At 35.2% G+C, this 12,561-nt stretch overlaps 1 protein-coding gene across 8 annotated transcripts in view; it reads right to left on the bottom strand.

The window, feature by feature from the left end:
* Positions 1–4,326: 4,326 nt before the first annotated feature.
* Positions 4,327–12,561, bottom strand: part of LOC131034465 (F-box/LRR-repeat protein 4) — a 150,324-nt gene continuing 142,089 nt past the window's right edge. For all 8 annotated transcript variants that reach the window (XM_057965969.2, XM_057965967.2, XM_057965968.2 and 5 more), the window contains one exon: positions 4,327–4,943. In XM_057965969.2, the coding sequence (XP_057821952.1) occupies positions 4,647–4,943 (297 nt within the window). In that variant the 3' untranslated portion in view covers positions 4,327–4,646. The remainder of the gene's footprint in view (positions 4,944–12,561) is intronic.

Here is a 12,561-nt window from a genome sequence, read left to right as displayed (position 1 = left end):
TAATTAAATGCTTACCATCATCAAACCCTATCCAATTTATACCTAATTGAACCCTACCAATAACCTAATCTTATGATAATTGAAACCTAACAATAGCGTAACCCTAAGCTTAATTATAGCCCTAGAATTAAGCTCTAGCTAAAACTTCAACCCTAATCTAAACATAATTAAATACTAGCCCTAATCCTAATTTAAACCTAGCCCTAATGTAATTGAATGATAGCCCTAATTGACCTTTAATCCTAATCCTAAATATAATTAAACCCTTTCAACAATTAAACACTAACTCTAATTAACTATATCCTTTAACCCAATTGTTCCCTAATATTAATTAAATTCTAGCCCAAACGTTAACTCTAATTATACTATAGTCATCGTTATTATAATCGTAAACCTAATCGTAACCCAAACCCTAAAAAATAACCCTAATCCTAACAATGATGTAAACCCTAACTATGATCATAATCCTAATCCTAAATCCTATCTCGAACCATAACCCTAACCCCAACCATGATTTTAACCCTAAATCTAACCATAATCCTAAGCCCTAACCCTATTCATAATCCTAACAATAACCCTAAGCATGGTGTAAATCCTAACCAAAACCCTAACCCTAACCGTGATGTAAACACTAACATTAATCCTAATGCTAACCCTTAACCCTAACCCTAACAATGATGTAAACCATAACCCTATCTATAATCCTAACCTTAACCCTAACCCTAAACAAAACCATGACATAAACCATAACCTTTAGTGTACTCCTAATTATAACTCTAAACCATTACCTTAATCATAATCCTAACCCTAAATCTAACCTAACCTAATCATAACCCTAAACCCTAACCTTAAAAATAGGGAATGACTATACAACCCTTAGGATGCATCAAACATCTATTAGAATGTATTAATAATATATGAAGGGTATTAATATCTTGCTACATCCTAAGGGTTGGGTAGCCATTTCCCTAAAAATAACCTTAAAAGTAACCCTAACCATGATGTCATCTTTACCCTATCCATAATCCTAACCATGATGTAAACCCTAATCCTAAACATGATGTATATCCTAATCCTAACCATAACTATAATTATAACCCTAAACCTAACTATAACCTAAGCACTAAACCCTAACCCAAACATAATCCTAGCCCGACCCTTAATCCCAATCCTAACCATAACTCTAAACCCTAACCCTAACCTAACCCTAACCTTAAACCCTAACCCTAACAACAATCCTTAGTCCTAACCCTAAACCTAACTATAACCTAAGCACTAAACCCTAACCCAAGCATAATCCTAGCCTGACCATGAACCCTAATCCTAACCATAACTCTAAACCCTAACCCTAACCCTAACCTAACCATAACTTTAAACCCTAACCCTAACAACAATCCTTAGTTCTAACCCTAAAACCTAATCCTAACCATAACCCATAACATGTCCCTTATCCTAAGAGTAAATCCTATTCATAATCCTAATCCTAACCCTAAACCCTAACCTTAACCCTATTCTTAATCTTAAAACCCTAATCCTAACCATAATCCTCACTCTAACCCTGATCCTAAACCTTAATCTAACCATAATGTTAATCAGGACCCTAACTTGAACCCAACCCTAAACTTAACCCTCTAGCTATGATGTAAAACCTAACCTTAACCATTATCCTAACTGTGACCCTAACCCTAATCCTAACCATAATCCTAAACATAACCTTGACCCCAACCATGATGTAAACAATAAAATTAACTATAAACCCTAACCCTAACCCTAATCATAATCCTAACCCTAACCCTAATCCTAATCCTAACGCTAACCTAACCATAATCCTAAAAATTAACCCTAACAATAATCTTGCCCTAAACTTAACCCTAACCCAAATGAAAATTTAATCCAAATCTATTCCTAACCTTAATCTAGCCCAAACCCTAATCCTAATTGATCTAAATAATACTAATTTAACCCTAACCTTAATGTTATTGAACCATAACCCTAATTCTAACCCTAACTTTGATGTAAACCCTAAATGTAATTGTAATCCTAACACTAAACCCTAACCATAAACTTAACCTTAACACTAAACCTTAACCTAAACTGCAATTGTAAACCCTAACCCTAACCATAATCTTGAACCAAAATCAAACCCTAACCTTGATGCTAACCCTAACCATGATATACGCCCTAACCAAACCCTAACCCTATTCATAACCCTAACCATGATATAAACCTTAATCGTGATAACCTTAACCCTGATCCAAAATATAATCATAAACCAAATCCTAATCCTAACCATATCCCCAATTATAATTCTAACCCTAATTGTAAATGTAATTATGCTTACTGTAACCTTGTATTTACTATATAAACCCTAAACATAATTGTAACCTTGACACTAAACCCTAACGATAAATTTAATCGTAATAATAAACCATAACCATAACCATAACCATAACCATAACCATAATCGTAACTGTAAGCATAAATCCTAACCCTTACCATAATCCTAAACACAAACCGAAACCTAACATTGATGGTAATCCTAAACATCATCATAAACCTAATCATAATCCCTAACCCTAATCATAAACCTAACCCAAACCATGATGTGAACCATAACCTTGGCCATAACATTAACCTTAACCCTAACGTTAACCATAGCCATAATAATCCTGATTAAATAAAGTGTTATATTATCATTAAATAAACTTTAATAATCTTATATTTTAGTATTTGCTTTGATCTTGCAACACATATATATTATAAAAATAGTCTAAATACATATATATTATTTCACATATCTCTATGTAATAATTTAATAATATTATAATATTATAATATAATTTATTTTAATAAAAAGATACTATATAATTATATATTGATTTATTTTATGATTCTCATGTTGTGTCACACAATTGCCACTAGCATATATACCTTAAATTTTAATTTAATCTATATAAAATATGTTGAGAGATATCCTTCTCTAGGCGTATTTTATATAAATTAAATTAAAATTCAAGGTATATATGCTAGTATATTGTTAACTATATGTACTAGTATATAATTCACATTTGTCGTTACAATGCAAAATTGGCGGACAGTGGAAGATTTGTAACGCCAAGTCTATAAATATCCCTCCCCTGAACCAAATTCTCAATCCATTTCAACGCTCCTATATTCATAGAGGTATACTTTTCAGCTGATTTGGGCATTTCGGGTGAATAAATGGCTGGAGCATACATGTCGATATATGCAGCAGCATTTGGTGCCACCTGAACTAGGGAGCCGTATACACTATATTAGCCAAGAAAAACATTTATGAATTTAATTTGCCTTCCACAGATGTTAATGTGGGCGACGAAGTGATCATAAGAAATACCAGCTCAGAAATGCCAAGTTGCGTATCGAAGGTTTACCCATCCATTGAAGCTCAACATACAAACTGATGATTTCTAAGCAGATGACTGCATCGTCTTTATTTACATCCGAGCAATTGTGAACTACCTATTCTATTCCTCTCTATTCCTCATTCGTATTAAATGGTAGACATTGGTTTTCTAAATTTCTCTTGTATTGAAGGGCAGTGTTGCGCTGGAGTTTCTAGTTTCTACGCACCTCGAGCATTCTTTACAGACAGATCTGCGAAACGCTTATAAATGAGAAAAAATCAAATTTGACGCGTGGAAAGGGTGAAAAACCTGAAAATGGGTGAGCCATCAATTATATTTTTTAACTTGTTCTCTCTATTTTTGTTCCCTGAATCCCCGGCATTTCCATGTATTATATAAACTTTATAGTAACAACTGTACACAAACATTTATTTCAAATTTAGAAATGGAGTCAAAAGCTATAGATTATATCACTCAAACGAATTTAACGAAACTAGACATTTTTTAAATCCAGATTTCAATATATGCTGTGCATAAGAAAAAACTATACTTCAAAGTTGGGATATATAGATGCTTAAATTTGTTAAACAGATATGAATAAGGTTTTGCTACAGTTCACAAATCATAATGTAAGGTTAGGTGTGAAATTCTATCAATCGTATCTATACACTTCAGGGACAGGAACATAATAATCCTAGTACCTACTCTTCGCATCGGGGAACTTTGAAAAGCAATGGTTAAAGTTATATAAGGAATCAGTGTTCGTAACAGCAAAATACACAAGAAAATATGGTTCTTTCTACTGCTGTAAACAAATCAGTGAAAGATATTTTTTTAAGGTTGTCACCCTTAGCGCTTGCATGGCATGTACCATCGGTGCAGCCAAGTTGCATATTTGAAAAAATATGGGCAGAAGTATAAAACAGAATAAGAACAGCAGTGAGTTATTAAATTCTAAAATTATGAGGTATTATTAAAAAGCCTGTGTGTTCACATGATTTACCCAGTGAGCCTCCTTCGATTATTCAATCCTACCTAAAGATGTGATATGTGTGTACCACAAAATGCACTATTTACTCCCTGAAGAGAACAGGTGTAATAATAGTATTCATAACTTCAAAATTACAAAGAAAGAAACACAGACTGATCAAAAATCAGATTTATAGGCGCTATAATATAGAAAACCAACAATAACAGATGTGGAATTAAGATCTGCATGACTGTAGTGGTTCAAGGAGATGGATAGTGTTACATTAGCACTCATGCTTCCAAACAAAGTTCCGTTAACACTGAGGCAGCACGCCTTCTCGTTCTTGGGGTGACTTTCCACTTCTCAACCAACACCTTCTTTATGTTTAGACAACTAGAAATTACAGTAGCAACACCAGCGGCGGTAATAAATTGGCAGTAAACCATATGACATGCTTCAAGTTTTGTGCAGTATTTTACCAAGTAACCCACACCAATATCGGTGATTTTTCGACAATGAGACATGACAATCTCCTTCAGATGTGAACACCCTTCACCCAATGCAGCCAATCCCATGTCACCAACATTCTGCAGGAAAGACAATCATTAAATCGTACAAGAAAATTGTTTCTATTGAGTAAACGAAGAAGAAAGAAAAGATGGTCAATGAAATGCCCATTTAAGATGGGAGAAATATGCGTGGTAACAATGAACAAAAGATCTTGAAAAATTGCCAAATATTACAACTCACAAAAAACATAGAATTGAAGATCTGTTTATATACTAAATAGAGGACCATTTCGTACAAAAAATAATCAAGCAGAGATGCGCATTTCCCAGGTATATCAGCAAAATAATGCATTCCTTCTTATAAATTACACATTTCATACAGTTTTGGAACAGTATTTGAAATATTTGTTTAAGTTTAAGACAAATTACATGGAAAATAATTACATAATTTTGTATTAATTATATTTCTGATTTTAGCAACTTCTAGCATGACAGATCCTATTGCAGAAGACCAATGGTTGGTGAAAATTGAAGAGCACACGCTAACACAGAGGGGGGGGCAGGCCTGGTGAATCAGTATTAGGACGAGTTTAACACTTATTTCAAATCTGCAAATATAACTTCAAAACCATCAAGCAAACAACGCATGCAAGAACACAGAAATTGCGTGGAGAACCCCTAAGGGAAAAAACCACGGAAAAATATTGTTTTTATTAACTTCATGCAGACTGTAGGCAACAACCCACATAAGACATTGATCTTACAAACATGAGCTCCAACACACTAGAATCATCAACTCACTTTGAGCACCGACTCAGTATAAGGCACCAACCTCCAATAAAATCAATTTGAAAAGCTTCACTGTACTCTGCTCAATCTTCATAAATCTGTACTTTCTTCTTTGCTGATCACCCTCTATCTCTTAGTCAAAGTCAAAATCTACATGCAGCTGTACATTCTCATTTTTTGTTCTTAGAATACGCTTCACTCAACAACTAAAAAAGATCCATGTATTTGATGCCAATCCTTCTTAATATTTTTTTTGTTTCATTAATATCCATAAAACTCTTCAAGAAAAGAACCTACTAAAAATGGTGCTTCTGTTTGGATTCTCAAAAATGGAAGATTTCTAAAATATTTTGGGCACCCAAATTTAATCATGAGACCATATCAAATATGCTTTTAAATCTGCATTAAATCTTTTTTTATGTCACATTAAATCTTTCTTTTTAAGACATAAATCAGATTTTTAAAACTTTATTTTTTTATGTCACATTAAATCTTTCTTTTTATGACATAAAACAGTTTTGGTTTGAATCCATCATATCCTCAAACATTCTTTTCTTGTTTCCTTCTAAAATTGGAGGCCATCTTTATGTGATTTGCTTTCCTTTCCTAGCAGCTCATATCCTCAAACATTCTTTTTTCATTTCCTTCTAAAAGTAGTTGCCAGCTTTATGTGATTTGCTATCCTTTCTTGGCAGCTGTAAAAACTGATTTATGCATCAAGCTTTGACATCAATGACAATTATATAACAATCTCCCCCTTTGTCATTGATGACAACTTCAAGATTATAAACCTGAAAATGCAACCTGCTCGTGCTCCCCCTATCTTTGATTCTCCCCCTTTGACATCAATGGCAAAGGAGATAATAACTCTGCAACTTCTTCACATGGAGCTAAAGGATATGACAATTATAAGCTCCCTCTTAATCAATACTCTTCCTTAAAAGATGAGTGTGACATCACTCTCAACTTCTTTCTTGGGTACTCAAAAGTTTCCTTTGGAAGAGGCTTTGTGAAGATATCTGCAACATATTCTTTGGTGGCAACATATTCTAACTTTACCTGATTGTTAGCAATTTGCTCTCTTAAAAAATGATACTTTGGAATATGTTTAGTCCTGGAGTGCATAACTGGATTCTTGGATATATTAATTGCACTCATATTGTCACAAAACATAGAGATCGGATGATCAAACTCTACATTGATGTCCTTCAACATCTACTTCATCCATAGAAGTTGTGTGCAACAAGAAACTGCTGCAATGTATTCAACGAGAAAATTATTGCACTTGTAGCACATGATATTGAAATTCATTAAAGGAGAAAAAGAATTCCTACTCATCAAACCTTGACTTCGGTTCATATTCCATGCATGATTATTTCTAGGATGGGCTCTATAATTCCTAGCTCTATGACTGATATTATTTCTTGTATGTACTCTGCAATCCATAGCCCTATGACCAAACTTATCGCATGAAAAGCAAAACCATAAAAGGAGTTATTAAACCTAGTTATCTGTGCTTGCCTGGATGAAAGAGGTTTTTTGAAGCCTTCATTTCTAACTCTAGAATTTGTACTTGTCTTCTGGCTGTCTGTTTCTGTATTTCCACCATTTTTAAGACTTTCAACATAGCTTGTTTGTTTTTCTTCACTTGATTTCTTGAACGTTTTAAGTGCTTTAGAATTTTGACCTTCTACAAATCCAAGACCACTTTTATCAAAAGTGGGCTTTTGTGCATTGATGATCTCACTCAAAATTTCAACACTCTTTTCACTTTTCAAATTTATATTTGCTTGTACTATAGCTTTATCTAATTGCTTCCTCAAAGAAACAATTTCAGCCTATAATTTTTCGCAGATTTCTTCTTTTATCTGCAAGTGATTTCTCACTTCTTCAATTTGATTTACAGGTGCATCTGTTGAAAATAATAGCTAGCTTGGATACCTGATTATTGCATTCTAAATACAAATGTATTATCTCTCATGTAATTCGAATTATTTTGGGCTGGACCCAAACATGTAACGTGGAGGCAAATAAATATAACCTTGGGCTGGACCCAAACATGTAACGTAGAAGCAATTAAATGTAACTTTGGGCTGGACCCAAACATGTAACGTGAAGGCAATAAATGTAAATAAATCAATTAACTAAATGCAAGCCAACTTGAGGGTTTGAAGCCAAAGGTTGGATATAAATCTAACAGCAAATGAAGTCATTACAAATCATTACATCATGCAAATATTATCTGCTCTCCAAGCAGCGATCTCTCCTCCACCTATGCGAACTTGTCCAAGCCTATTGTGTGAATTCATCAAGGTTGATTGTATGGCGAAGTTGTCAAGATCTCCATGCGAACTTGATAAGGACTTCTCTTGTGTGAATCTGATCTTAGACATCTGCTGCTGATCCTCCTAGTCATCTGCTGTTGATAAGGGCTGCAATCTTCATTGATATATTGGACAACAATCTGAGATAAGTTTATTGCCTTGTAATTGCCTACATTTGAGATAATACATATTGTATTTTGAGGCTGGGTTTTTCACCTCCAAGAGGGAGGTTTTCCCAAGGTATTAGTGTCTCTTGTCTTGTGTTTTCATTGTTGTTACTGTTCATTCACAGTCTGTTATAATCTGATTGCTTAAAATTAATAGCATCTACTCTCTATTGGTCACACAAAGCCGTCATCGTTTAGAGAAATTCTTGCATGGATTTATTGAAGAATTTTGCTAGTACAATGTAATTGTCCTTCCCACCTTTGTCATCTAATAAATGTCTAAAAATGATCAAAACACAGTGAAGGTGCAAGTTGAAATTGGAAATCAAAATGGCAAAGTTGCAAATAATTGTCATTCTCCCCAAAGTGGTGAAACTTGCAAATTATTTCTGATTTCTGGAATACACTCAAGCTGCAAATGGAGAAAATCTTCCAATTTTCGAAATTTGCGAAGTGTGAAGGTTTTCCAAAACTTGGAAATAAACTATGTTAAAAATGGCAAAAGTTTTCCAATTTCCAAAATACAGGTTCTTATCACAAGTTGCAACTGACACAATTTCCCTGTATCCTGAAATAGTGCAAAATGCAAAGTTTAGCTTCAACCCTGAACTTCACAAAAGCAATTGCAAAGTGTTTATTTTGTCCAAGCCCCTAACTACACCAAACATCAAAAGGTATCACAGGAAATGAAGAGTTGGAATGCCAAAGAAATACCATATGAATTGTTTGAAGAATGCCTCAAAAAGGCATCACATCTTTGATTGCAATGGTTGCACAATCTACACAAAATGGATATGTTGAAAAGGATTAAAAATATTTCAAGCAAATGTGTATGAACCTATTGGCATTTTCAGGGTTTCAAGAACTTCCAATCAATAGATCAATAAGTTCACAAAACATATAAATCCCCAATGTCTTTCAAAGCAACAAGTTAACAAACAATTAAACCCCCCTATGCATGTGCAATTTATTGATGTTTTGATAGTTTTCATAACCAATAGGCATTATACATAGTTCACAAACCTCACAAAACACCAACACACCAACACAAAAGAAAAAGGCCCACTCTTTTACCTTTCACAAGTGATTTGCAATTGCCAAGCCACAATCTCCAACGTATGCAAAAATTGGAATTTTGCAGTAGAATATGAGCATCTATCAAAACATAAAGGATAAAGGAATTTTTGTCTCACAAGAAACAAACACACCATTGTCACAAAATGCAACTAAATTAGTTTATGAAGCTCAATCTACAACCTCATTAAAATGGTTCATATGTATTTGTCATGCAAAGTTTTATAAATCTTGGTTCCATACTGTTGTGACCATTTCACACATCGCCCCATTAAAATGGGGACCCCCTCTTTTTGCTTTTGTTTTGCCTGTTCTTCTCTCTGCTTTTAGGGTTTTGAGTAAGTGAGTGAGTTGTCTGGACTAGGGTTAAACAAAGGGGGTTTCTTTTGGATATTTTCAAGCCGAGTCCAGTCAAATTTTGAAGATTATTAAGCATCCTCCCGAAGATTGCAATTTTTGAAGATGGAATTGTACATTTTTGCCTAGGTAAAGTTTTGATCAAATTTTGGAGGCGAGATGATGCCTGAAACAGAGAAATCGCTCCCATCCTTCACTGGAGGCTCAGGGCGAATTTCATTCTAAGTGCAATTTCTTGTTTTTAGAAGGCTTGCTAACTGGTTCCCAGCCTTGAAGATGACCTAATTATGCCTTGTGGAATGATTGAAGATTTAAATTGTGGATATTTTGGCTTATATAGGTGAAATCGCTCCTGTCCCTCTCCCAGGGACCAAGGTGAAAATGTTATTTAGTGCACATTTGTCTCTAACTTCCTTTAAATTGTTTTGTGCAGGGTCTCCAGGGGAGATGATTGGACGTGAATTGAAGATTTTGAGGATTTTGAAGGTTTGAAAATGATGAAATTTGAAGGAGTAAGATAAATTCGCTCCTGTCCTCCACTGAAGGACCAGGCCGAAATGATTTATTTTGATCATTTTTGGCCTTGGTTGATCAAATTGAAGCATTAAGGACACAAGGAAGAATGAAATGAGCATAATGGAGTATCCAGACTTAGTTAAAAGCAATGAAAGGTTGAACTTTTGTCTAGCAAGATGAATTCGCTCCTGTCCCTCACCAAGGGACCAGAGCGATTTTCTTTGTACACACCTTCTTGGACCTTTTCTGGATTTGGGCTCTCGTCCATGGATTGTAAAAAGATGATATCTTCCCCAGCAAAGGAAATTTGAGATGAAAAGTGAAAAGATTTGGCCTTGAGGACAAAAGGCGCTCCTGTCCCTCACTGAAGGACCGGAGCTTGAATTCCAAATTTGCATTATCCTTGCAAGATTTAAGTGATTTTACGATTTGAAGAGGTCAAGGGGAATGTGTTATGTCCGTTGAATATAACTTAAGTGGGCCACAATGAAGAAAATCAACCTAAGTAACAAAAGGCGTTCCTGTCCCTCCTCAAGGAACCAGAGTGATTTCAAAGGATGCTCCCGTCCCTCTCCAAGGGACCAGAGCGATTTTCTCACAAGGCAAATTTCTGGCAAAGGTAAAGCAAGTTTCATGTTTGGGATGAATGAAGGGAGGCATAATCAGTCCATTGAAGATAATTTGAAAGTTAGCAAAGCATAGGAGAGCTCATAATTGCCAAGGCGCTCCTGTCCCTCACCAAGGGACCAGGGCGAAAAACACATTAACAAGCCTTCCTCCCCAAATTGGGACGAATCCAGGTCAAGGCACGAGATTGGAATGATATTTAAAAATGCTTCAAGGAGGAATGAAGTTGCAAAGACCACAAAATTCGATGAAAATTGGCTAGGGCGCTCTTGTCCCTCTCCAAGGGACCAGAGCGAAATCTTCAAGTATGCCTAAACACTTAACATTTGAAATACTATTTCTTGTTTCCAGGACTCAAGATAGAATGGAGAATCATATTTTATGCCTTGAGGGTAATTGGAGGTCGATGTTGTCAAGAATTCGTACAATAAACTAAAAGGCGCTCCTGTCCTTCACTGAAGGACCAAGGTGATTTTCATAAAATCAACAAATCACCTCCAGAATCACGCCAAGACAAGGTTGTACAAGGTGAGAAATATCTTTCGAAAGATGATGAACAAGGAATTGCCCCCAAGAATCGACAATCTTAGGCTCAAATGTAAAAATCGCTCCTATCCTTCACTGGAGGACCAGGGCAAAAATCTTTGAAGACTCTATTTTGCCTTGAGAAAGCGAGTGGAACATGCACTGAAGGGACGAATGAAGATCATTGTTTGTCTCCAAACTTGAATTGGCGATTTGAAAGACAAAGACCAAGGACAAAGGGTGAGATCGCTCCTATCCCTCACCTAGGGACCAGGGCGAAAATGCTTTAAGGCAAGCTCCTTCCAAAGATCACATGAATTAAACTCAAAGTCCCCAATAAAAATCCCATTTTGGACGTCCAGGAAGAGATTTTGAACGTGAAAGCAAGGAATACAAGGTCAAAAATGAAAAGGCGCCCCTGTCCCTCTCCCAGGGACCAGAGCGAGGTTATTAACAAATTGATATTTTTACCATGCCTAGGTGCCAATGTCCTCCAAATCACATTAAATGCCAATTTCGCTAAAACTCCAAAATATTTTAAAAATTAAATTGACATTTAATAAAGGCGCATGGCATTTAATAATTAATTTAAGCCTTGGAAAATCGATTTTTATTATTATTAAGGCTTTCGAAATTAATTATTATTAAATTAAATTTAAAAATGGAGCGCTTTGGGGTATTATTTTAATATTTTGACAAGTCGGCCTCTTTCTTTTTTAATTTTTATTTATTTTTGGCCTATTTTCCAAGTCGGCCTATGGGAAATTGAAATGGTGAGCGCCTATATAAGAGAGGTGTGTTGAGCGATTTTTATCCATCATTCACTCATTATTTCAAATGCGATTTGGAAGAGCAAGGAAGGTGCAAAATCTGGTCTAAGTTGGAGCAAATTTTCCTCAAGTACTGGGGGATAAAGGTGATAGAATTAATACTTGCGAAGACTAGAGGGAGGCACATTTTGCTAAAGGGAGTCTTCAATCTTCATTTTGCCTAGCAAATTTTCCTACTTTTGCATCATTTCTTAGAATTAATCCTCAAGTGGAGGTATGGCGAGATCTTCCTAGTCCAACGTTGAAATTTTGAATTTTGAATTTCAAATTGCGTAGTTAAATTTAGGAAATGATAATTCAAAGATTTATCATGAAGTTTCCTAAATGTTTAAATTGCAAAATATATTACTCATTATGAAATGTTGTGTAGGTGTCAAGATGGCGACCCCAAAGGCAGGAGCATCCACTAGTCGTCCAGCTCTCATGAAGGAAGATCAAAGGAATGAAGAATTGGAGACCAAGATCGTGTCAAAATGGAGCAACATCG

Source organism: Cryptomeria japonica, chromosome 9, assembly GCF_030272615.1.
Source record: "Cryptomeria japonica chromosome 9, Sugi_1.0, whole genome shotgun sequence".
Lineage (NCBI taxonomy): Eukaryota > Viridiplantae > Streptophyta > Pinopsida > Cupressales > Cupressaceae > Cryptomeria > Cryptomeria japonica.
The sequence above is the reverse complement of the archived record's forward strand: the minus strand, read 5'-3'. Positions and strand labels throughout refer to the sequence as shown.